This window comes from Hypomesus nipponensis, chromosome 14 (genome assembly GCF_054491055.1).
Source record: "Hypomesus nipponensis isolate SF chromosome 14, ASM5449105v1, whole genome shotgun sequence".
Taxonomy (NCBI): domain Eukaryota; kingdom Metazoa; phylum Chordata; class Actinopteri; order Osmeriformes; family Osmeridae; genus Hypomesus; species Hypomesus nipponensis.
In genome coordinates, this window is record NC_140374.1 from 5713778 (window position 1) to 5736494 (window position 22717).

General features: G+C 44.4%; 2 protein-coding genes across 2 annotated transcripts; both read left to right on the forward strand.

Moving 5' to 3' along the window:
• The first annotated feature begins 240 nt into the window (after positions 1-240).
• On the forward strand, positions 241-22049 carry LOC146258402 (uncharacterized). Its single transcript, XM_084671737.1, is given in 35 exon segments — positions 241-327; positions 568-601; positions 699-756; positions 941-1062; positions 1235-1247; positions 1403-1502; positions 3094-3118; positions 3257-3341; positions 3468-3568; positions 3735-3792; positions 3890-3965; positions 6251-6720; positions 6951-7103; positions 8724-8952; positions 10381-10621; positions 11882-12074; positions 13466-13498; positions 13984-14085; positions 14241-14395; positions 15140-15189; positions 15283-15315; positions 15318-15477; positions 15661-15869; positions 16132-16182; positions 16835-16921; positions 17020-17084; positions 17285-17407; positions 17885-18026; positions 18491-18650; positions 18793-18890; positions 19072-19155; positions 19259-19377; positions 19519-19665; positions 20110-20293; positions 20416-22049. Coding segments are annotated over 35 exon segments (4275 nt in total). The 3' UTR covers positions 20644-22049.
• On the forward strand, positions 7999-10584 carry LOC146258403 (uncharacterized). The gene is made up of 4 exons (XM_084671897.1): positions 7999-8167; positions 8724-8952; positions 9386-9425; positions 9817-10584. Exon 4 carries the CDS (start codon positions 9852-9854, stop codon positions 10371-10373), a length of 522 nt encoding a protein of 173 aa, XP_084528023.1. The 5' UTR covers positions 7999-8167; positions 8724-8952; positions 9386-9425; positions 9817-9851; the 3' UTR covers positions 10374-10584.
• Positions 22050-22717: the final 668 nt, after the last annotated feature.

The window sequence follows — 22717 nt, forward strand, 5'->3', positions numbered from 1 at the left end:
ATGGCCAGAGTAAATGACAGAGTAGGAAAAACGGTTTGTCTTTGAGTGTTGTTGAAATTATCGTAGGGTCAGACCTGATTAAGATTGAAGTGTTTTTGATTTTCATCAAAGGAAAGGGGCCAACCCGGCCAACGGTGGGTGTTTGGTTAAGATTGTTGGTCTTTTCTGTGGTTTAGTCTTTTGAATAAGGCTGATTTGCTGGGTTCTGACATGTGGGTTTGTGTGTGTGTGTGACTCAGGATGTTCAACTGGGTGGTAAAAGTGGTCCCTCAGCCCCCTGATGGTCCAGGCTCACTGGGAGAGGACATCCCCCATGCCCAACCTGCTGTAAGACGCAACTATGAAAATGAAAGATGAAAATCATATCACAAAGTTAGACAACTAGTATGATCACATACTGCATTCATCACACTGAGACCAAATTAATAACTCTAGATATCATATATTCATATACACATATATGAATATATGAACATATCAATGTTCCACTTCCATCGGACCCTCTATTTTGCTTACCCAAACACTTAATTCTTCACTTTTATGCATCTTATACTCCCCTCTTTTTAGGAAAATAAATCATCAAAAGATGAAGCAAAAAAAGGTGACACTGGTTCTTGTTCCGCTGTTCATTGCACTTCATTGTGACACCAAAACAACTCTATCTTTACATGTAAACATCTCCTGTTTGTTTCTGCCAGCAGGCAAGGCCAAAGTAGTAATACACCATGCCGAGGAGCAAACGTCTGAAGAGAACAGGTAAGCATCATAGAGAGTTTGTGTTTGTGGTATTCTAACCTTACCTTGAATTATGTAATGTATTTTCTCTCTCTCTCTCTCTCCCTCTCTCCCTCTCTCTCTCTCTCTCTCTCTCTCTCTCTCTCTCTCTCTCTCTCTCTCTCTCTCTCTCTCTCTCCCCCTGTTTTCCCCCACCCCCCCCTAGTGGCCAGAATGGGATGCTGACTTGGCTGTCCAATGGTTTTGCCAACACCCTCCCCCAGCCGACCGGCTCCCCTCGTCTCAGCAGAGGCAACTCTGATGCTAGGGTGAGTACACACAGTGGTGGTGGTTCAATGGCTCCCAATAAAACTAAGGCAACCTTACTGTGCAGAGGGAACCTGGGTTCTTAATGCAACCTCACATCAAGCACTACTTTCCTTAAGCAAAATAGGATTCTATCCTTCTCTCATTATTTTCCTCTCTTTTTGTTTTTCCATCCGTCAGTTTGTGAATGGAGAGGAGGTGGAAAGGTATGGGTCTGATGGACAACACGTTTGAGTCCATGTTTTTTTTATTGTCATTTCTTTAAGGGTGCCTGCTTCAGTATGTAATCCACCGTCTCTCTCCCGGGTCCCCCTCCCCCCTCCCCCCTCCCTCCCCCCTCCCTTCCTCCCCATCACTCCAGTAATGGTGTGATAGGGTGGATAGCCCAGGGTCTGGGGAAGGTGGTGCCCCAGCCAGATGAAAAATACAAAGATCGCTATGACCCCGATGATGTCACAGAGGTGAGACATTAGATCCTACCGCCTGCCCCCTCCTTTGTGTTTGACTGTAGACTATAGAGTAGACTGTCGGTTGTCGTGTTTTTGTTGTTGTTGTCAATATCATTGTTAAAAATAGAAAAAACGACTAATTTAATTGTACAAAGAGCAGACTACAAACTGTATAAATGATAGCACCAACATAAAAAACACGAAAACATTTGAAACCTCAAGCTCTTGGTGCGTAACATGCACAATATTAGATGTGGTTACATGTTATAGTTGGTTAAATCTTTGCTAAAAAAATTAAAGTAAAACTGTCGCTCCTGGATAAGAGCGTCTGCTAAATGACTAAATGACTAAATGTCCTTGCCCCACACTTGAACCACACCCCGGCACTAGTCACATGATTAGGAGACGTGAGAAGAAGAAAAGTGATACCAGATTTACCCTCATTTACCACAGTCACCATACCTCAGAGAGTGAGCTGGGACTCATGATACTTACTTAATACCTGGAGAGAAGCTTTGAGGCCTCATCGCTAATCATCCAGCATGGAAATCCTGATCCTCAGCCTAGTCAGGCGATGCCTGCTGCTGCTTCACCAACAAAAACATCTCAGGCAGCCATTTTAGACTTTAAAACCATGAGTGGAAGCTTTTTAAAAGTCTTGACCCAGAGTCCTAATTCCATTAACTGTTCCTTGCAAGTCCTACTCCTCCCTCAGAGACGTTAGAGCATCAGCCACTAGTTTAACGTGACTCTCGTTCAGGTTTCAGACGCAAGCAGGGTGGAGGAGTGTATCGCAGAGCCGTGTGTAAGTACAGCAACGCTGTAGCTCTGGACTGGACACACACACCCACCGCCTGTGTCTGAGTGGCCATATGCCGCCCTTGTTGCAATGTCCAAACCAGCAGCACCATGCCTCGTGGAATGATGTAGCAAAACCGAGTGGTGGGCTAGTCTGGACATTGAAATACATCCAAACTGTCAAACATATCCCAACCAATTAAGATGAAGCTTTTGTCCTATAATTAACTTCAAAGCTTCAGGGAAAACCTATCAAAATGACTTATGGTCGTTGACCATGGAGGTCAATGATGGTGACCTTGTGAAAAGAAGGACATTTGCTTGTGCCTAATTGGTGGGATCTCTTCCTTGTATTTGCTCACAGACGTATGATCATATAGATTGGATGTTCACATACCTGTGAACATCCGTAATTCACATACCTGACCTATACCTGATCAATTCCCCATGTTGTTTAGTATAACCTAATCTTGTAGAGGAAAAACACATTAAATAGCTAAATAAATAAATAATTTGTGTAAAAAGTGAAACTAGATTTTTTTATACTGATATATAAAATCATAAATAATAATTCACACCATAATAATCCTATATGAATACATGTCATATTAGATGGCACTGACGCCTTAATAGTATAGTGTTGAATAGCAACCGATTACTAATATTAACTATAATGTAAATAAATATAAAATGTAGTTATATAATGACAAAACATTGTTTTAAAAGTTGTTTTGTTGTTTTTTAATTGTCAAACCAGATTCATTTTATAGTATGATTCAAATAATGGTGTCCTCTGTTTCAATAGGTGTACCTCGCAAGTGAATTGCCAGGTATAAATGCCTCAAAAATACATTTGACTGAACATGATCATTTCTTTACCCTATCTTTTGAATTTACTGTCTATAGCCACAGTATGGCCTAGGTCATTGACCAGGTGGTGACAAACTTCAATTTCATTGGTTATTCAGATGCGGAGCCCCTCCCCCATATACCTGTGGTAGAGGTCTTGTCAGAGGACGAGGAGGGGGACAGTGTCCCCCAGTTCCCCCCCAAGTGAGTCACAAACACAATTACACAAAAACACACCCACACACTTCTCACTTCCTGATGCTTACTATTCTATCTCTTCTCACTCTTTCATTCATTTCTCTCTCCCTCCTGCTTTCTGCCTTCCTGTAGGATGGTGGACTGGCTGAAGAATGCTATGCCCCACCGAGTGTTGGTTCCAGGCCCAGGCTGTATCGAAGGCCCTCAGACCCACAGATCTTCTCTAGACAAACGTACGCAACTCCTTCATGCAGCCATGGGGGACCACTAAAAAGTGGGAAATACATTTCATTTTGTCCAATGAAATTTAGATTTCAGTTTTTCCTGTCTCTCTCCCTCCACCTCTCTCTTTCTCTGATCCTCTCTTTCTTTCTTTCTTTCTTTCTTTCTTTCTCTCAGTTCTGTCACCTCCACCTGAGTCTCTGAGTGGAGCGGAGGACGACTCCAAGAGCTCCAAGTATGTGTTACCCGTAGAGAGAGCTGTATCTGTCACTTTGTTTGCTCATGTCTACGTTCCAGTCAGATACTTATTTCATTTTCTGTGTGTCATCCAGAGTGGTGGGCTGGTTCGTCCAGGGACTAGGCCTCAGGATTCCTCAACCCGTCCTAAGAAACAGAGATGACGCCGGGGTGAGTGCATGTTTGTGTGGCTGTGTGTGTTTTACTGAATTGTTCAATCGGAATTTCATTTGTGTATTGAAAAAGATCTAATATAGATAGACTACTTGCTGTGGCTTTAGCTGAGATTCATTTTTTTTACTACTAGGGGGCAGCTGAAGTTCTACAAAACGGTAAGTGAGGTTCTTTTATCTTGTCCAACAACCTTGCTCCTTCATTTCCTTGTTGTTGGTTTTATCATCACAAAGATTACTGTGTAAATCAAGAATAAGATCCATCAACTTTGTAAACAAACTAAGAGCAATTTAGACACAAGCAAAGATGCAGAAAATACATAACCAAAGACTTAATGTAGCCTGACACCTTTATTATAGGCCTATACTGGGACAAAATGTGTTAAAGGAATGATCCACTCAAAAGTAATAGATCAGTGCATTGATCCTTTTTCCATCAGTTGTGTTCATTGTGCTCATCCCAGCTACGTGTCAGTCCTTATCTTTCATTTTAAATCCAAGTGAAGGTGAATGACAAATATGGTCTTTTTAGTGGAGTGGAATACACCTTTACACCTGCACACCCCACAGGGATAGAAAGAGAGCTAAGACAGACCCTAACACAGTCTATCTTCTCCTTGTGTTTCAGGGGGAAAGGCGCTGAGAGCCCCTTAAACAAAAGGAGAAAGAAGACTGAGGAACAGTCTGTCAGACAGAGACAGATACTAACAGACAGACAGACAGACAGACAGACAGACAGACAGAGAGACAGGCAGGCAGGCAGGCAGGCAGGCAGGCAGGCAGGCAGGCAGGCAGGCAGGCAGGCAGGCAGGCAGGCAGGCAGGCAGGCAGGCAGGCAGGCAGGCAGGCAGGCAGGCAGGCAGGCAGGCAGGCAAAAACTAAAAGACAGACAGACAGACAGACAGACAGAAGGCAGATACACCAATACAGACAGTTAGACAGACAGACCCACAGTGACAGAGACAGAGGCTCTCGAAATTGAAGACTTCTAGTGAGAGAAACAGTGAGAGTGAATACACACTCATGCATATGACAAGCTGCAGCTGACCACAGACACAGACAACTATGGACAGACCCAGACGGACAGAAGGACCAACTTAGTGAAGAGACATGCCAACCAAAAGACTGACTCACATAGGAACATTACAGAGGACAAACATAACATTTGGGCAGCTCAACAGAACAGGGCTTTCAGGCAGCTGTGAGACAACACGTTTATTGTGTACCTCACTCTGGAAATGATCTATTCATCTAGTTTGATTGTATATATTTTAGTGAATGTGAAGGATGTGAACACAGGTGTTGGATTTAAACAACTGTTCTTCAGTTGAGTTAGGAAGTCTATATGTAGTGAAGATGTGCTGTTTGTACTGAAACATATTAGGAGACTTTTGAGACTGTTCTTGAACCAGTGGTCTTTGTGATGATCATTTTGCACATGTAGGCTGAATCATGTAGAGATGTTAGGAGACAGTGTTACTCATTTAGATATTTCACTGGGTGTTTCATTGAGTGACATACTAGGCTAGATAAAGTAACACAATCAGGGTAATAACAATCTAGTTTCTGCTTCATGACATTCTTCAATGTCATTAAACAGATTTTTTTGTGTTATGAAACCATAGAATCAAAAGGTTATGAAATCATATCAAAGGTTATTACAGCATTAAAACAACTTGTCAAAATGACATTCAAGTTGACTAGTAAATAAATAGGCCTATTTTGCCCTTGTGGCCTATACGTATTGCCTTTAACTCTGAATGTGGCTTAAATATTACTTCTGATTAATTTAATTTGATTGACTTTGCAACAGTATTGTCATAGTTCCTGCCTAAAAGCATTTGACTAACCCTGTCAAGGCTGTCAATTGACTGTCAATACTAACTTGAAAAATATGCCTAAATATTAACTCATTGTGAAATTCTGTTGAAAGAATAAAGATATGATGACTAAAACGACTTTGTGTTATGTGTCTGCCAATTACCCAGAAAACAAAATGTGGTCAGTATGTGCATTTCAATGAAATTAAATATATTTCAATGTTGTTTATAGTTGATTACACGTAAGCTGTCTTCTACCTTTAAGGCTTAATATCAATAGAAGATGGCCCTACTTTCATGAACTATTCAATTGCTCTTATTGGACAAAGCTCATTGGGTCAGAGCAGCCAAAGGATATTGCTTTGGAATTTGAACAAAATCTCCTAAAATGTGATTCTTGTTTTTTAGAGGATATCGTTGTTATGTTAATATTGTATCAATTGAGGTATATCTCACTCCACAGGATGATAATAGGGACCCTGTGTGTCTAAACATAGACACAGTGGCCTACAAGTATGGTACAGTTTTGCTGCTTGTCCCTTTCACAGTCCCATCTCAACCCAAACCCTCGGACCTGGTCGTGGAGGAAGTTGACTCCGACTGGGAGGATCAGAACCAGGAAGTACCATCAAAGGCCGTCGCTTCACCACCAAAGTCACCTTCACCACCAAAGTCACCTTCACCAGAACCGGTCCAAACAGCACAACTTGTCCAGCCGGAGGTGGTGGAGCAGGCTGTCCAAACCCAGGTCCAGTCTCATGTCCAGGTGCAGACTGAGGTCCAGGTCCAGACTGAGACTCAGACCCTATACATCCCAGAAGCAACTGAGACGCCGCAGGAGGATGCAGAAACCCAGACGGACAGGTGGACACCCATGATCGAAAACATCAGGAGGGATGCTGAGGGTGTCGCCATGGCCAACATGGAGGAACGGTGAGGAGGGGAGGAAGTGGGGTCCCGTGTTTCCTTTTGGAAAGCCTTTGGACTTCGGCTCTAGCACGGCTAACTCTTTGAACCACCTCTGCTACACTTACTGTACATCCCAGTGTCTGTTCCCTCGCCAAAGTTCATGCAGGGGTGGTTGGAGATGACACTCCTCCAACGCATCAGTACTAAGTAACACTGAGCCCAGTATCATCCTGGTGTCTGTCTCCTCTGAGCAGGCTGATGCAGGAGCGGCTGGAGTTGATGCGAGTGGCGGAGGAGGTGGCTAGATATACAGCAGAGATGGCCATCAGGCAGATGGCAGAAGAACAGTCCATCAGACTGTCTTTACAGAGTCAGGAGCTACTAGAGGATAATGCAGAGGACCCGGAGTAAGTTCTGTACAGTATGCGTGTGTGTTTTTGTGTGTGTGTGTGTGTGTGTGTGTGTATCTCATCGTGTGTTACCATCCTTCTCTAAACAGGTTACACATGCTCGGGGAGGAGGAGAGTGACACGGAGTGTAAAAATACAATGTAAAACTCTAATTATGGTGACTAGAACAATTTGCCCTCAGGTGTTTCTACCTTACCCTCCTTCCCTCCCCTCCTCTCTCCTCCTCCCTCTCCCTTCCTCCCCCAACCCCACCTTGACTGTCCTTTTTGCGCTTGGCCATGGCCTTGCCCTTGGCCGCTTGGCCAAGTCACAAAGCCTTAATCCTGACAAACCGTCACGCAATTATAGATGTTGCTCCTAATGACTGATTGTACCCCTGGTCGCAATTTACTACAGCAAGCCTGGATCATTTGAGATTTACCTTAATCAGTGTCTAAGAGCAACTTAACGTTAGGTTATGCACAGAGCGACAATTTACGCACAGGGCACTTTGAAACTTTAACGTTTATCCTGTGTAAAAATTGTCGGTCTACTAGGCAACCACACATAAAACTTTGTATCTCAACAAAATTTTTCAGATGAAATGTTTTATACTTCATAGACAAAATATGAATTATAGTTCTATACATATCTATGAATGTTGTTGAGAGAGTTAACGGTGCTGCGTGCAGTTACCCTCAGGGGAAACTAGTGGCTGTTGCCAACCACAGCATTTCCGGCCTTGTTTCTCATCTCTGGAGGATGTTTTTCGGTCCTGCTGCTTAAGCATCATTTCACTGTCATGGCAACAGAATCGCTAAGCCTGGCAACCGTGGGTCCCCTCTCAACGGTTACCCCAGTAACGGTTCGTGCCTGCTTCTTTTGCGTTCTCTTTTTAGGTGGGTATAGAATGGCGCAGGTCCTTGGTGTCAACGAGCGGATGCGACAAAAATCTTGTTATTTGCTCCTAACCTGAACTTCCGAATCTTCGACAACGATTTACTGCCCACAACTTATTAATAGATTTGTGGAAATATATGCTTGGAAATAATAACTTGACACAGCGCTTATTTTGTGTCCAAGTGAGTATATATCATTGCCGGCGATTGTTTTGATCTTGTGTTGGTTATGTAACCGATATTCAACAGTCGCTTACATTAGGCTTGATTCAAGACGCTAACCTGCATTTATCTATATGGCAGGACGGCCTGTTAGTTATTGTTGTTGTTTGTTGGTGGAACTAACCGGACACATTTGACTGGACGGATTAGTAGTGGTTGCTACTAGTAGAGAGTTGATCTGAGCATTAAATGTGTTTTTACAGTTGAACAATTTGGAATGTAAGAAGATCAAGTTTGTGTAGCCCTGTGTGTGAAGGAGGTATTGTAGGAGGTATTGTAGGTGCAGGTTTTGTGTGTTGTAGTTTTTGTTTCCTGTTTCATTAGCCTGTCTGTCACTCTGCCCTTTAAGATGCCAGGTGTGGTTTGAGGAGGACAGGCTTCCTTAACCAACTCTGTCTACTGCTTACTACCCCAATGTACCCCTAACTACTAGTAACTACCCCTATCTACCCCTATCTCCTGCTAACAACACTGAATTACCCCTAACTACTGCTAACTCCCCCATCTACCCCTCTAGATGTCAGGTGTGCCCAGTTGCGGAAGAACCGGCTGAGGCATCGGAATCCTCAGAATCCTGCAAATCAGCGCAGCCCGCTGCAGAACCAGATCCTGAAGAGGAACCGGACCCGTCCCCCCCTCCTCCAGAGGACGCTCCACCGGTACCGGATTCAGAACCAGAACCGGAGCCCATTACCAAGCAACCACAGAGGGCAGAGGTCACAGTTTCAGTCGACGTTGGGGCCAAGGTATTGTGACGATCATAGAAAGCTTGTTTACAGTGTGTGTATGTTTTCACCTTTTTAAGCCTGTCACTCAAAAACAGGTAAAATAATAATAATTATTATTATTATAATAATAAATACAAATGTATTAAAACTGTAATTTCTTTAGGAGACGCTTTTATCCAAAGTGACATACGGGGGTGAGGGGGGGGGGGGGGTAGAGAATGCGATCTCTTGATCTGTAGTCAAATACTGAGCAATGCCCATCCCAACAGGTATTAGACTAGCTCACATCTCTGGGTATTTCAATCACGAATGCACTGTGCATCTTTCCTACCTTTTCTCTTGGCATAACCCCTGAGCAAACTATAACAGTTATTGCTAATGCTACAGCACTCAGATAGACATAGTTTATGCCACTCACCAAACTGCTCTCTGCTGCACCCCCACTGTTCAGGAGGAGCATGAGCCGGAGACTGCAGACCAGGGATGTGGGGGTACGTGGTATTTATTATCTCCATAAATGATGTTGTGTTGGTCATGTGTTTGTTTATGGGTGTAGAATTGCTAATACATCCCAGTACCATCCTGTATCCCAGGACCATCCTTGAGATTTTTGTATTAAATGAAATAAAAATGACGGCTATGAGGATTGTTGTGATGAAACTATACGGGTCAGTGGATGCTGAAAACTGTGTTAGGGATTGTGTGCGTGTTTGAGCACCTGTGAACTCTCTCAATACTATCCTACGTCTCACAATGTCGCCTAAACGTTCTTCCATAGGTATCTTAACACATGTTGTTGAAATGCTTGAGTTCCCCTCTGCCAGCATTCCTTTCCTGCGTGAGTCATTGCATGTTTCACAGCCTGCCTGCTTTCTTCCCCAGCCCCAGCCAGGTGCGATGCAGTAACAAGCTGTCTCATGTCTATCCCTCACGGTCCTGAGTGCCTGGACAGCATCAACACCGCGCTGAAGGAAAAAAACATTACCCTCCCAAAAGTGCCCCCTATGCCCCAGTTTCCCACCCAGCTCTCCCAGATCACCCAGCAGATCCCTTCCCTCCCCCCGGAGCTCAAAGAGGAGTACACCCACATCGGCCAGAGGTTCACCCGCTACCCACGGGAGCTGTACGAGGAGATCAACCTGCAGCTCAACCAGCTTAACCAGCAGTACCCGGGCCTGAGCCGGCCCTCGCAGATCCTGCCCCAGCAGCTCTCTAACCTGCCCCAGCAGCTGTCCAGCCTGCCCCAGCAGCTCTCCAGCCTGCCCCTGCAGCTCTCCAACCTGCCCCTGCAGCTCTCCAGCCTGCCCCAGCAGCTCTCCAGCCTGCCCCAGCACCTGACCCAGTTGCCCCAGCAGATCTACCAGCTCCCGGAGCGGGCCCAACAGTACTACCTCAACGTCCAGAACCGCCTCAACAGCCTTAAACCTCAAGATGCCTAAACCGCAGCAGAACCACGGACAGAACAAGATCCAAAACCTCGAACTGGACCGTCTGGTCCGACACTCCCCCCTGCCTCCTCACCCGTGCCGCACTCCATCCCCCTCCTCCCCCGTCTCTGGCTTGGAACTGCCCAATGTGCCCTATTACCCCCGCCTGCCCCCAATCAGCCCCCCTGCCCTCTCCGGCCTCTCCAACCCCGCCTTCCACATCGAGGACGACTCCGGCTCTGCCGGCCCGCGGCCTTCAGGTGAAGCTATGGTGGCGGTCTCTGTGTTGGAGAGGGTCGGTTTGAGCAGGTCACAGTGATAGTGGTTAATCTCCTTCAAGGATCGTTTGTTTTGCAGGTTCAGATCAGGAGTTAAGACACTACTGCTAATTGGCTCCGTTTTGATGAGCAAGGCATTCACAATGCCAATTAAAATTTCCACTGAACAATATGTTGACAGATCAATCACATTGCTCAGTGCCTTCCTCTCCAACACACTCAATGTTCCCCATGGTCTCTTTCTAGTTGTGCTCTGGTGTTCTGTGGTATCTCTGGCGTCCTGTGCTGTACTGTGGTTTACTGTTGTGTCTGTTGTGTCTATACTGTTGTGTCTGTTGTGTCTATACTGTGGTGTCTGGTGTCTATATACTGTGGTGTCTGGTGTCTATATACTGTGGTGTCTGGTGTCTATATACTGTGGTGTCTGGTGTCTATATACTGTGGTGTCTGGTGTGTCTATACTGTGATGTCTGGTGTGTCTATACTGTGGTGTCTGTGGTGTCTATACTGTGGTGTCTGGTGTCTCTAGTGCTCTGTAGTGCTCTGTGGTGTCTTTGGTGTACTGTGGTACTGTATAATATGGTGTTTGTGGTGTACCTCTTAGAGGTCTCTGTGCTTCATCATGGGTTGTAGTTGTTGCCAATCAAGTCGTCTTCGTCTCCGACAAAAATTGGTGTTATGACTGTCACTCGAGCAGGTTTCTCTCTAGACATAGTGGAAGTTCTGTGTAGACAGGAGTATCCTAGACCTAGACAGCTTTTGGTCTGTGTTCCACAGCCAGTAGTGTAGATGACCTGGAGTGTAGTCGGCCTACCAGCAGTGTTACATTCGCCCCCAGAGCACATAAGCCCATGTGTTCACCATGTAGATAGCTCTATGTAGGTCAATAGAGAGCCACATTCTAAACTCTTAAATAAACTAAAACTAAGTTCTATTGTTCTAAGTTCTAAACTAGAACCTAGAACAATTATCCACATTTATCCTTCCTTGCCTGTGGAAAAAAACAAATTTCTTAGGAGCCCTTTATGATCCTATTAAAACCTTCTCATTCAATCATTCCCCGACAAAAAGCGTTCTTGAAAGATTTTCAAAGATTATCTCCTACAAGGCACACCAAAGAATCCTGTATCCTCCTCCGCCCCACAAAATATTTGTGTTCTAGTGGAGTTGTTGTAATCCAGGAGGTCTCCGCACTCCACAGTGAGTTGTGTGGACTCACCCTGTCTATCTGTCCCTTTCCAGAAAGTTCCAGACTAAGCCCCCACCCGGCCGTCAACGTGGAGGATGTGGACTCAGACCGCGAGCTGGGAGGAGCAGGAGGAGACGAAGAGGGAGGAGGCGTCCGTCAGCGGCACATCCCCCAGATTCTTACCCCCCAGGACCCCAATCTCAAGACCCTCACCGTTCCTGTCGCCATCAAGGCTGGGCGCCCAAGGTGAGTCCACTCTCACTGCTCTTACTCAGCTCAGCTCTCCAATTCAATCAAATATTGCTTTTAAATAGATAACATTTTAGATTGCATTAACATTTTATTCATATAGTAGACACTTTTATCCAAAGTGACGTAACAGTCTTTTTTACAAGCAATATCACAGCAGGCTCCACAGAAGGCCACAGATCAGCTACTATCTTATAAACCACCTAGAAACTGTGTACAATGCAGCTGCTAGTGTGTGGATGTTACTAAGGGCTACATACAGTATACATATGCAGCCTAAATAATATGATACCAACTTCATCAACAATGTTGCTTTAGGAAATGGATTGTAACTATGTCTCTGTGTGATTTTCTCTCCAATATTGCATTGTCCCATTCAGCAAATCTGCAGATAAAGAGTAAGAATGAAGCATGGATGTTGAACATGAGAGCTTAGACCTTAGACTTGGCTGTGTCCTTAATCGCATGTTTCTACTCTTTAGTTTAAGTTGGTACAGCAGCTGCCAGGACAAAGTACATACTGTCGCATTCAGTGTGCATACAATTTCACCTGTTAAGAACATACAGTACTGCTTCATTATATAAATGTCATATTAACTTGCACAGATGCCAAATGCTACCACAAGTAGTAGGACATCTGGGTATTTTAGTGTACTGCATTAGACATACTTTGTATTAGCAATTTTTCTAGCCAGCTTAATTGTATGGTAGTATGGGTATTGGGACACAGTTCAAGGTGCAATTCAGAACGCTTTCCTGTGTACAGTGAGCTTTTCTGTCTCCATTGGTATCTCCAGTGTCTCTCCTGCAAATCCTACTGTTTGTCATATGTAAAGCATGCTACTTCCTCTCAACATCTTTGAAGTTTTCTGCAAGGAATAGGTAGCTTCAAGTACACATGTGGTTTGCAGCGGCACAAGGAGACATTTTGATAGAAGCATGACTTTTTTCTAGGTCTTTACACAACAGCGGTTATGGTCTTTGACTCTTCCCTCTTGGTCTTGTCCTGTGTTTTGATGTGCTGTGCTTTAGGCTGTGCTTTGTTGTGCTGCGCTCTGCTATCTATCATGTTCCTTTGAGATTGTAATGGCTGTAATTAGCTAGAAGAGCAAAAGACGGATGATCTGGGCCTTGCCTCTTCAGTTTAGAACCATGTATCTTTCCTGGCAGGATGATTTGATTTAACAAAGCCAAACATAGTTAACTTGAGGGACAACACTCTGTTAGGCCTAGTTAGAAAATGGTCTCTGCTACGTCTGTGTCTTTAGTGGACCTCAGTGTTCACCTGAACTGTGTAATTAAGTGTAATATGTTTATATTTTTCTCTCTTTCCCGACTTTCACGCACACATGCACACCACACACACACACACACATCTGTTCATCTAGAGTGAAGAAACCAAGGACTATATGGACCCAGATGTAAGATACTCAATATTGCATGGTCCAGGATTCACTTGATTCACTTTTTCTCTCCCATCCCCATTCCCCTGCGTCCTCCCCATGTATCCTATGAACTCGTCTGTCCATACAGAATCAATATGCTTGCCTTTCAATTTTAGGCATAAGAATTCTTGGGGATTCCTTTCACTTTACACAGGAGTTCAGTTCAACATCTGACATTCCAATCCATTCCAGTTCATTCAATCCATCTCATTCCAACCAAGCAACCGTCACTGCATTGAATGGCACAAGACAACTTCATTGATTTGCTGTACATACAGACTTAACATGCACACTGCATGTGCTTTTCTGGCATAAATAAGCTAGGATGGGAAGCTTCACTGATAATGTGTTCATTTAGCAGACGCTTTTATCCAAAGCAATCAGAAGGCATTCATATCTGCGATCTCTTGATCTGCAGTCAAATACTCAATGTAATGCTGTATGTGTGTGTGTCTGTCCAGAAGGAACGTGTACTCGCAAAGTGAGGAGGAGGATGATGATGAACTAGAGACCACCGTCCGAGCCTGGCCAAGCCAATCCAGCATAGTCAGTGCAGATGACGGGTGAATTCAGTTCACATTTCCACCCCATAGCACTCAGTACAAGGCTGTTTTCAGTCAGTGTTTTAGCAGGTGTGTGTGTATGTCTGCATGTGCAAACGTGCATATGTGTGTGTGTGTGATTGTGCGTGTGTGCTTGTGTGTGTGTGTGTGTGTAGACAGCGGGAGCGTCCTGCCTCGTCAGCCAGCCAGGCCAGTGCGGTAGTGAATGAGCGTCTGCAGGAGCTGGTGAAGATGTTTAAGGAGCGGACGGAGAGAGCCAAGGAGAAACTCATCGACCCAGATGACTCTGATGATGACAGCCCCACCCCCTGTGAGTGAGATACACACACACACACACACACACACATACAGAGATACACATATCATTAACTCATACGTAGGGTTGGGTATCGAGAACCGCTTTCATGTTTAGATCCGGTTCCAAATTTCCAAGAACCATGGATTCGCTAAGACGCGCACTTCGATTCCTCATTTCGGTTCCTAACTTTATTAAAAAGGGTATTACGATCCCTTTGTGGTATTTTTCCATCGATAAAATTGCAAGTCCTTTCTTACACACTGTCGCTTGTGCTCCCCCGTTGAGCCTTTCACATCGCTACAGGCTGATGGTTGACTTTACACCTCAAAAATGCTTTTTGTATTTACATAGTGGATACTAGGCTTCAGGATAAGAGGCATTCAAATGTTGTTGAACAAATAGCCTACAGAAAGCATGACATGTTTAGTTTTTCACATAAATATCAAATGATATTCTCCTGTTTCTATTTGCACATCAGAGTCAGAGCTAGCTAACCGAACATTAGGCAATATTCAAATATTTTTTAATATCATTGGAATTTGATCCAAGATTTGGTAAGAACCGTATTTGAAAACCTTAATTGGAATCTGAATTGATCAAATTGAAACAATACCCAACCCTATCACACGGCCCTCTATAAACTCATTCTATTGTTCAAGTTCCTGACAGATGCTAGCCACCTAGGGGTGGGATTGGGTAACTGCAGCCTGTGGCTGTAGGCTGTTGTGAAGGGTGTCCACTACCTTCTATTTCCAGGTGCAAACACCCAGTCACACCCACAGCTGGAAGCCCCGCCTCACCCCCAGGTGAGCAGCATGACTGCAGCCCCAGGACTGAATGTGTCTGACCTTTCACCCTTCACCTTTAACGTTTGACTCTCTCTGACCTCTGGTCGATAGCCCCAGCGCCCGCTGCTCCAGCTCCTCCACCTGCACCTCCAGAGGAGCCGCAGGAGGAGGAGGGCAAAGAGCCCTCTGGTGGCCCTGAGCAGGAGGAGCACCCTAGGGCTGGGCTCTGCTGCAAGGTGACCGCTCCTCGAAGGCTACGATCCCTGCTACAGTACCGCCTCCCTGCTAGCATCGACCCCTTCACCAGTGAGACCCCCGCCCTCCCCTCCTCTCCTCTCCTTTCCTCCTCTCCTCTCCTCTCCCTCTAAGCTTTTGCAGTTCTTGGTGCAGATCTATTTAAGTGAGACCTACCTGTATTCATTTACTTGGAGTTAAACATCAGAACTCTCTCCCTTTCCCCCTGCTTCCCCCCCCCCCCACCTCTCCAAGACCTGGTGTACGTGCTGTGGCTGTTCTTCGTGACCTTGGCCTGGAACTGGAATGTCTGGCTGATCCCGGTGCGCTGTGCGTTCCCATACCAGACTCCCAGTAACATCCACATGTGGCTGACCATGGACTACCTGTGTGACCTGCTCTACATCCTGGACATGCTGCTCTTCAAACCGCGGTTGCAGTTCATACGCGGCGGGGACATTGTGGTGAGAACATGCCACAAGACTGGAGATTTCATGCCCATGGGACTACACCTAAAGCAAACTCAATTTAACAGACGCTTTTATCCAAAGCGTCATACATCGAGGGGATTTAAACCTGCAACCTCTTGATCTGCAGACAAACGTTCACTGCTGAGCTAACACCCACCCTGCAGAATAAACATCCAAGGGTGGAATGAAAGGGGGAGGCAAATCATTTTGGGGGGAGATCGATAATGTTTGTATTTGTCACTTTTTCCTACCACAGTGTGACCAGAAGGACATGAGAAAGAATTACATGAAGACCACGAGATTCAAGGTAGAATACTCCCTGTTGTACTCTTGTTGGACCATATTAGCAGTGCTGAGTAGTTAAAGATCCCATGACATGCTGTTTTTGGATGCTTTTGCATAGACCTTAGTGGTCCCCTAATACGCTCTTTCCCGAAATTCAGCCTTGGTGCAGAATTACAGGCACTACGAGCAGTCCCAATGAGCTTTCCTCAGGACAGTAACTGTCCTGTAAGCTTTAAATGCTGTGAGGAAGAAAGAGGTGGTTTGGTGCTTTGGTAGTTTGCAAGCCGTGATGTCTCAAGAAAAAGCCAATGTTGCGCTCGCACGGTCGTAGCTCATTGTCTCATTGATGGGCCAAATTCTCTGTGCAGGCAAAGCAGAGAAAGGGGAGGTAACCTTCCCTATTGTGACGTCACCATAGGGGATTTTCAAAACCGAGCGTTTGAGCTCTCATTTTTTCAAAGGCAGAGAACAATATCCAGGGCTTGGTTTACAGCTATTGAAATTTCTAGCCACTCGGTGACCAAAGGCAGGCTAGGGGAACTCATTATAATGTTAAATAACCTCCTAAAGTGAAGTTTTCATGTCATGGGACCTTTAAGAAGAGCTGTGTGTGTATGTGTGTGTGCGTGTGCATGTGTGTTTGTGTATGATGACTGTGTTTTTCTGTGTTTCAGTTGGATGTGGCCAGTCTTCTTCCCCTAGAGTTGTTCTACTTCAAAATAGGGATAAACCCTATCCTCCGTGTCCCACGGCTACTAAAGGCAAGGCTCTCATTGGTCATCCACAAAATACACATCTTGATACCAGTAGGGATGTCTCTTAGGTAACTAATCTCTCTGTTGTTGCTATACCTCTCCAGATCATGACTTTCTTCGAGTTCAACGAGCGTCTGGAGGCCATCCTGACCAAAGCCTATATCTACAGGTGAGCTGCACAGCCAGGGTTCCATTGACTCGCCACTAGGTGTCACCACTTGTATCGGAAGGTCTGGTGTGCACTGATCTGTGCTATCTCTCTCTCTCTGTCTCTCTCTTCTTTTCACTCTTCCATTCTATCGCTCTTTCTCTCTCCCTCCCTCTCTCTTTTCTGTCTCCTCTCTCCTGACTATCTCTTGCCCCATCCAGAGTGATCCGGACAACCAGCTACCTGCTGTTCTGCCTGCACTGTAATGCCTGTCTATACTACTGGGTGTCTGACTACGAGGGCCTGGCTTCCACTAAGTGGGTTTACAATGGCGAGGGAAACGGGTGAGTTCACTAGTGGCCTCTTCATCAATATCATCATCTTCATCCTTCTAAATTCTCATTATTATCATGATTACGGTGTTCGATGATTGGGGACGGCTGTGGTTCAGGGAGTAGAGAGGGTCGTCTGTTAATCGCAAGGTTGGTGGTTCGATCCCCGACTCCTTGAGCAAGACACTGAAACCCAAGTTGCTCCCGATGGCCAGGCTAGCACCTTGCATGGCAGCTCTGACGTCATTGGTGTATGAGTAGGTGTGTGAATTGTTGAGTGAGAGGCATAATATAAAGCGCTTTGGGTGTTGGGACAGAACAGGAAAAAGTGCAAATTAAATGCAGTCCATTTAACATTGCATCATCACACAACATCATCGGTATCACCACCAACATCATCATCTTCCTCATTATCATCACCACCATTAACCCCACCACCACAACAATAATTGTCATCACCATCTACTTTCCTCCTTTCCTTTACTCCAGCTATATCCGTTGCTACTACTATGCTGTGAAGACCTTGATCACCATCGGAGGTCTTCCGGATCCAACCACTCTGTCAGAGATCATCTTCCAGCTCATCAACTACTTTGTTGGCGTGTTTGCCTTCTCCATCATGATTGGACAGGTGGGTCTCCATCATGATTGAACAGGTGGGTCTCCATCATGATTGGACAGGTGGGTCCCCATCATGATTGGACAGGTGGGTCCCCATCATGATTGGACAGGTGGGTCTCCATCATGATTGGACATGTGGGTCTCCATTATGATAGGACAGGTGGATCTCCAAAATAGTCAATGCCTTACAAATGATGGTGAAGAAATGCAATATTGTCATTAGCATTGAAATAGGTACACACATATATAGATCTGGTATATATACTGTACACAGTATATGTGTCTAACAGTCTGTTGTTTAAGTTTACGAGTGTTCAGACTAAAGATTTTTTAACAGTCCTGAAGAATTTGCATTCTGTCAAATCACTAATGGATGAACATGTTGGTGTTTGTCGGAAACATTTCAGACATGTCCAACATAAGCATAGTGTTGTAGACATAGACGTGATAGATAAGTGTGTCATGTCATATCAGATGCGTGACGTGGTTGGTGCCGCAACGGCGGGAAAGACGCACTACCGTGCTTGCATGGACAACACCGTGAAATACATGGCCTCATACCGGATCCCCAGAGAGGTGCAGAACCGTGTGAAGACATGGTATAACTACACCTGGCAGTCCCAAGGCATGCTGGGTAAGGAAGCCTGCTGTGTGATGCTGTGTGTGTTTATTTCTGTCTGCCTGTGTTTGTGTGTGTGATTATCTTTATGTCTGTGTGTGTTTTTGTGCGTGATTGGATGTGTGTGTGTAATAATCTCAGTGTTTACATACTGTAGATGAACAGGAGCTTCTGTCACAGCTGCCAGATAAGATGCGTCTAGACATTGCGGTGGACGTCAACTACTCCATCGTTAGTAAGGTGGCTCTCTTCCAGGTGGGTCACACACTTGCCATAAAGTCACCCACTGATGCGGAAGAAGCTAAATGACAATGACAACACTTTAGGCGAACTTGATTTCAAGACGCTCAATAAGATGAGGGTCTTAGAGTCTTAGTGTGAATGGAGCAAGGTTTTTCCACCTCGGCCTAACAGTATTTCTCTTTTTGTATCTCAGGGTTGTGACAGACAGATGATCTTTGACATGCTGAAAAGACTTAGATCTGTTGTCTACCTGCCCGGTGATTATGTCTGCAAAAAGGTACGCACGCACGCGCGCCCACATTCAGACACACAACCCCCCCCCCCACACACACACACACACACACGCACACACTTTCTCTCACACCGGTCGTGTGTTGCAGGGGGAGGTGGGTCGAGAGATGTACATCATTAAAGCAGGAGAGGTGCAGGTGGTGGGAGGGCCAGACGGGAGGACTGTGTTTGTCACACTCAGGGCGGGGTCCGTGTTCGGAGAGATCAGGTAGGTTCTCCGGTAGGGTTTATTGTCTCAGTATCTGTTGGTCCTCTGCACGTTGAATCAACTAGGGCCTGCTTCAAGTACTTGTTTGACATTACATCTTCTAATGTGCAGCACATAAAATGCCTTTTCTTTGATTGGCAGTTTGCTGGCGATTGGGGGTGGAAACAGGCGAACAGCCAATGTGATTGCTCATGGCTTTGCTAACCTTTTCATCCTGGACAAGAAGGACCTGAACGATATTCTGGTTCACTACCCAGAATCCCAAAAGCTTCTCAGGAGGAAGGCCCGGTGAGACCAGGACTTCTGGAGGACTTGGCTGTCCTCAGGGACTGACAACCATCTAAACAACAACTCATATATATTCATAGACGTTGAAACAAATATATTGATCAATTTAAATCACAATCAGAAGTGACAGGAGGGGAGAGGTGAGGAATGGGGAGGAGATGGGAGGAGTGGAGTACTGCAACAAAAGCAGCAGGTGCTGGTATCAAAAATACTCATCGCCTGTTCTTTCTGCTACGGCACTTAACCCTTGCACCCCTCAAGTGCTACTGTGTCTAGTGAAGGGGGTGTGGGTGTAATTCAGTTGGCTATTTGGCATTTGACTGCAGATCAAAAGTTTCAAATCCGCCCCTCTTTAGATAAATAGCATCTGATTAATGATTACTTAATGATTACATACAGTACATTACCATATTATTATTATTATTATTATGTTTGTTCTCACAGAAAAATGCTGACCAAGGACAAAAAGCCAGCCGAGGCAAAGCCAGAAGCTAAAGCCTCCCTCCCCCCGCCCCGGGCAGAGACCCCCAGGCTGCTGAAAGCTGCTCTGGAGATGGCAGGGAAGTCTGGCTTCAGAGGAACCCTGGCCAAGATGAAGGAAAGGGCCAACAAGTCCATCTCACCGCAGGTACTGTAGACAACTGTAGACACTGCTATGTACACGCGCTTTCCGTCGTTCAAACAATATCCCTTTTTATCTCACCCTCCTCTACCGTGTGTCACAACCTGTAACACCCGTGTCTCCTCCAGCCCTCCATCTCCTCCTCCCAGCCCACCCCCTCTCCCATCTCCACCCTCGCCCCTGAGCCTCACCGCCCCCCTGCGACCCCCTCCCTGAACTCCGACAGCTCCATGAGGCTTGGTACCCAGGGAAATGACACTTTATCCTCGGACAAGGACCCAGAAGACACACAGCATGAAGAAGAGAGGAATGAGGCAGCGAAAGGAGGCAAGAAGAGAGAAAAGAAGAAGATATGAGTAAAATATTTTTAGGGGTTGGTGGTTCCCACCCACACTCTCAAATTCTATTACATTATTACATCTGTGCAGTGAGATAGAAGGCTGGAGCACTGGATGAGTTCTATATCCGGAGCTGAAACAACATCTAATACTTCCTGCATATTTTTGTTTTGTTCCATCTGCTTGGTTGGTCTTGTGGGCTTTACAGGAAGTAACGAGATGACATCATGACAACATTTGACAACAAAATAATACAAATTATCCAAAGACTGACACTTCCACTTAAACCTTTCCTTATATACCTGCAAAATCCTCCTTTATTGTAGTCCTCTCCACACTTCTGTTATGAAAATTACCAGGAGAGGAGGGGGAAATGCTCTTCCTTCTTATCACTACTGATGTCTTTGCTGCTACATTCACTCTATTTATGTTTACTCCAAGAGTTAAAAAAATACAATTTAGCAATAATTTCAATTGTATTTCGTTCGGATAAGATCACACAGGATCGAGGTGTTGGTGTCTGTATGTGTGTACGTATATCTGTGTTAGTTATCAGGTCTGCTGCGGTTCTGTCTGTGCTGTGAATCAACTGCCTTCTCCTGAACCCTGAACCATGGAGCTTTCTTTCGTTTACTAGCGAGAGGATCAAGCCATCATTCCTTAGACGGGCATATTGGAGAATATGATGACAAAAGAGTCAGGTTTTTATTTCCTCAGTATGAGGAATGATTTTTCTGATGTGCAGAATAGATGTTTACAGCAATTTTGTAAGATGTTAAAAAAAACTTGCCTTATTTTTTCATGAATCTTGTGTTGTCAATAACTTTATAGGTTTGTCTTGAATTTTTTAATTTAAGATCTTTTTTCAATAGATTATTTGTTATGGAAATATTTTGGAAATGTATCTATTTGTATGCAGACAGGGGATTGTCCTGCTTAAAAACCACTAGAATCTGAATAAACTGTTCATGACAATGAAAAACTACATGTGGAGCTGGCAGCTTCCCAACAAACCAAATATTGAATCTTCAATATTGGACCTTTAATTGTCCATTTACCTGCATACTTATTGACCATAACATATCCCTATCTTTGTTGTGGATTTATGAAAAGTATATGAAAATAGGTTGAGTTACTGAGGATTTTAATGAGTCTATTACGTTTTGTTTCACTATATTTGTAAGTACTGTTTGATAGTAATTATGTATTTGACAATAATTTATTAGGAACCAATAGGCCTATGACTTTTATAGTTGTTGTACAGATATATACTGTATATTCTCAGAAATAATAGGATATAATAATCAGCCATGGAAACTGCCAGATAGTAGATTCAAGCAAAACGTTGTTTTAGGGGAGGAATTCTAATTTGAAGTGTGTATTAAGTGACATAAAACTTGCTTTTTACAATTTACTCATCTGCAAAAATGTAAGTCACTAAATAAATGTTTTGACTGTGTGTGGAATCTATAAATTGTTGTGTATCGTTATATGTAATCTCTGTTTCGAGAGTATTGACTGAAAAATTTGAACACTTTCAGTACTTAAATGAACTATCATGGAACTACATATCAATACTATACCTAGGCTACAGTATGGTAACATTGTTACATAGAAACTGCAATGTAGATACACTTCATTACCCTCCAACTGTGCCAACTACACTTTAAGTAACAGCCTAGCCCTTGGCTACTACAGACATTTACAATGTTGTTGGGTATTATTGCTATATAGTTACGAGATAATTAATGTAGCCTTTATCCAAAGTGTTATCTTTGTTGCTATAAAATGACCATTGAGTGTTCTATCATTATAAAATAGATATATAATATTATCAATTTCGCGTGCACAGTTTCTGAAACCTATTCCGTAAAGCTGTGAAAAAACTTTGTTTCCCAGAAAGCGAAGGTCTGTAGTTGTTGCGGGTTGCCAAATTTACAAGATTCCGGACAAGAAGAGCGCAGATCCATGTGGGATTAACAACGGTAATGTGTTTTGTATAATATATTTAGGCAGGCGTCAAAAAAAGGCTAGTGGTATTTTCAATGTTTTTATTGACCGTGTTCTACAGATACATCCATCCAGATACATC

Excerpts from the sequence above, each read along its gene's own strand:
- LOC146258403 (XM_084671897.1), top strand. The coding sequence starts at position 9,852 with ATGTCTATCCCTCACGGTCCTGAGTGCCTGGACAGCATCAACACCGCG.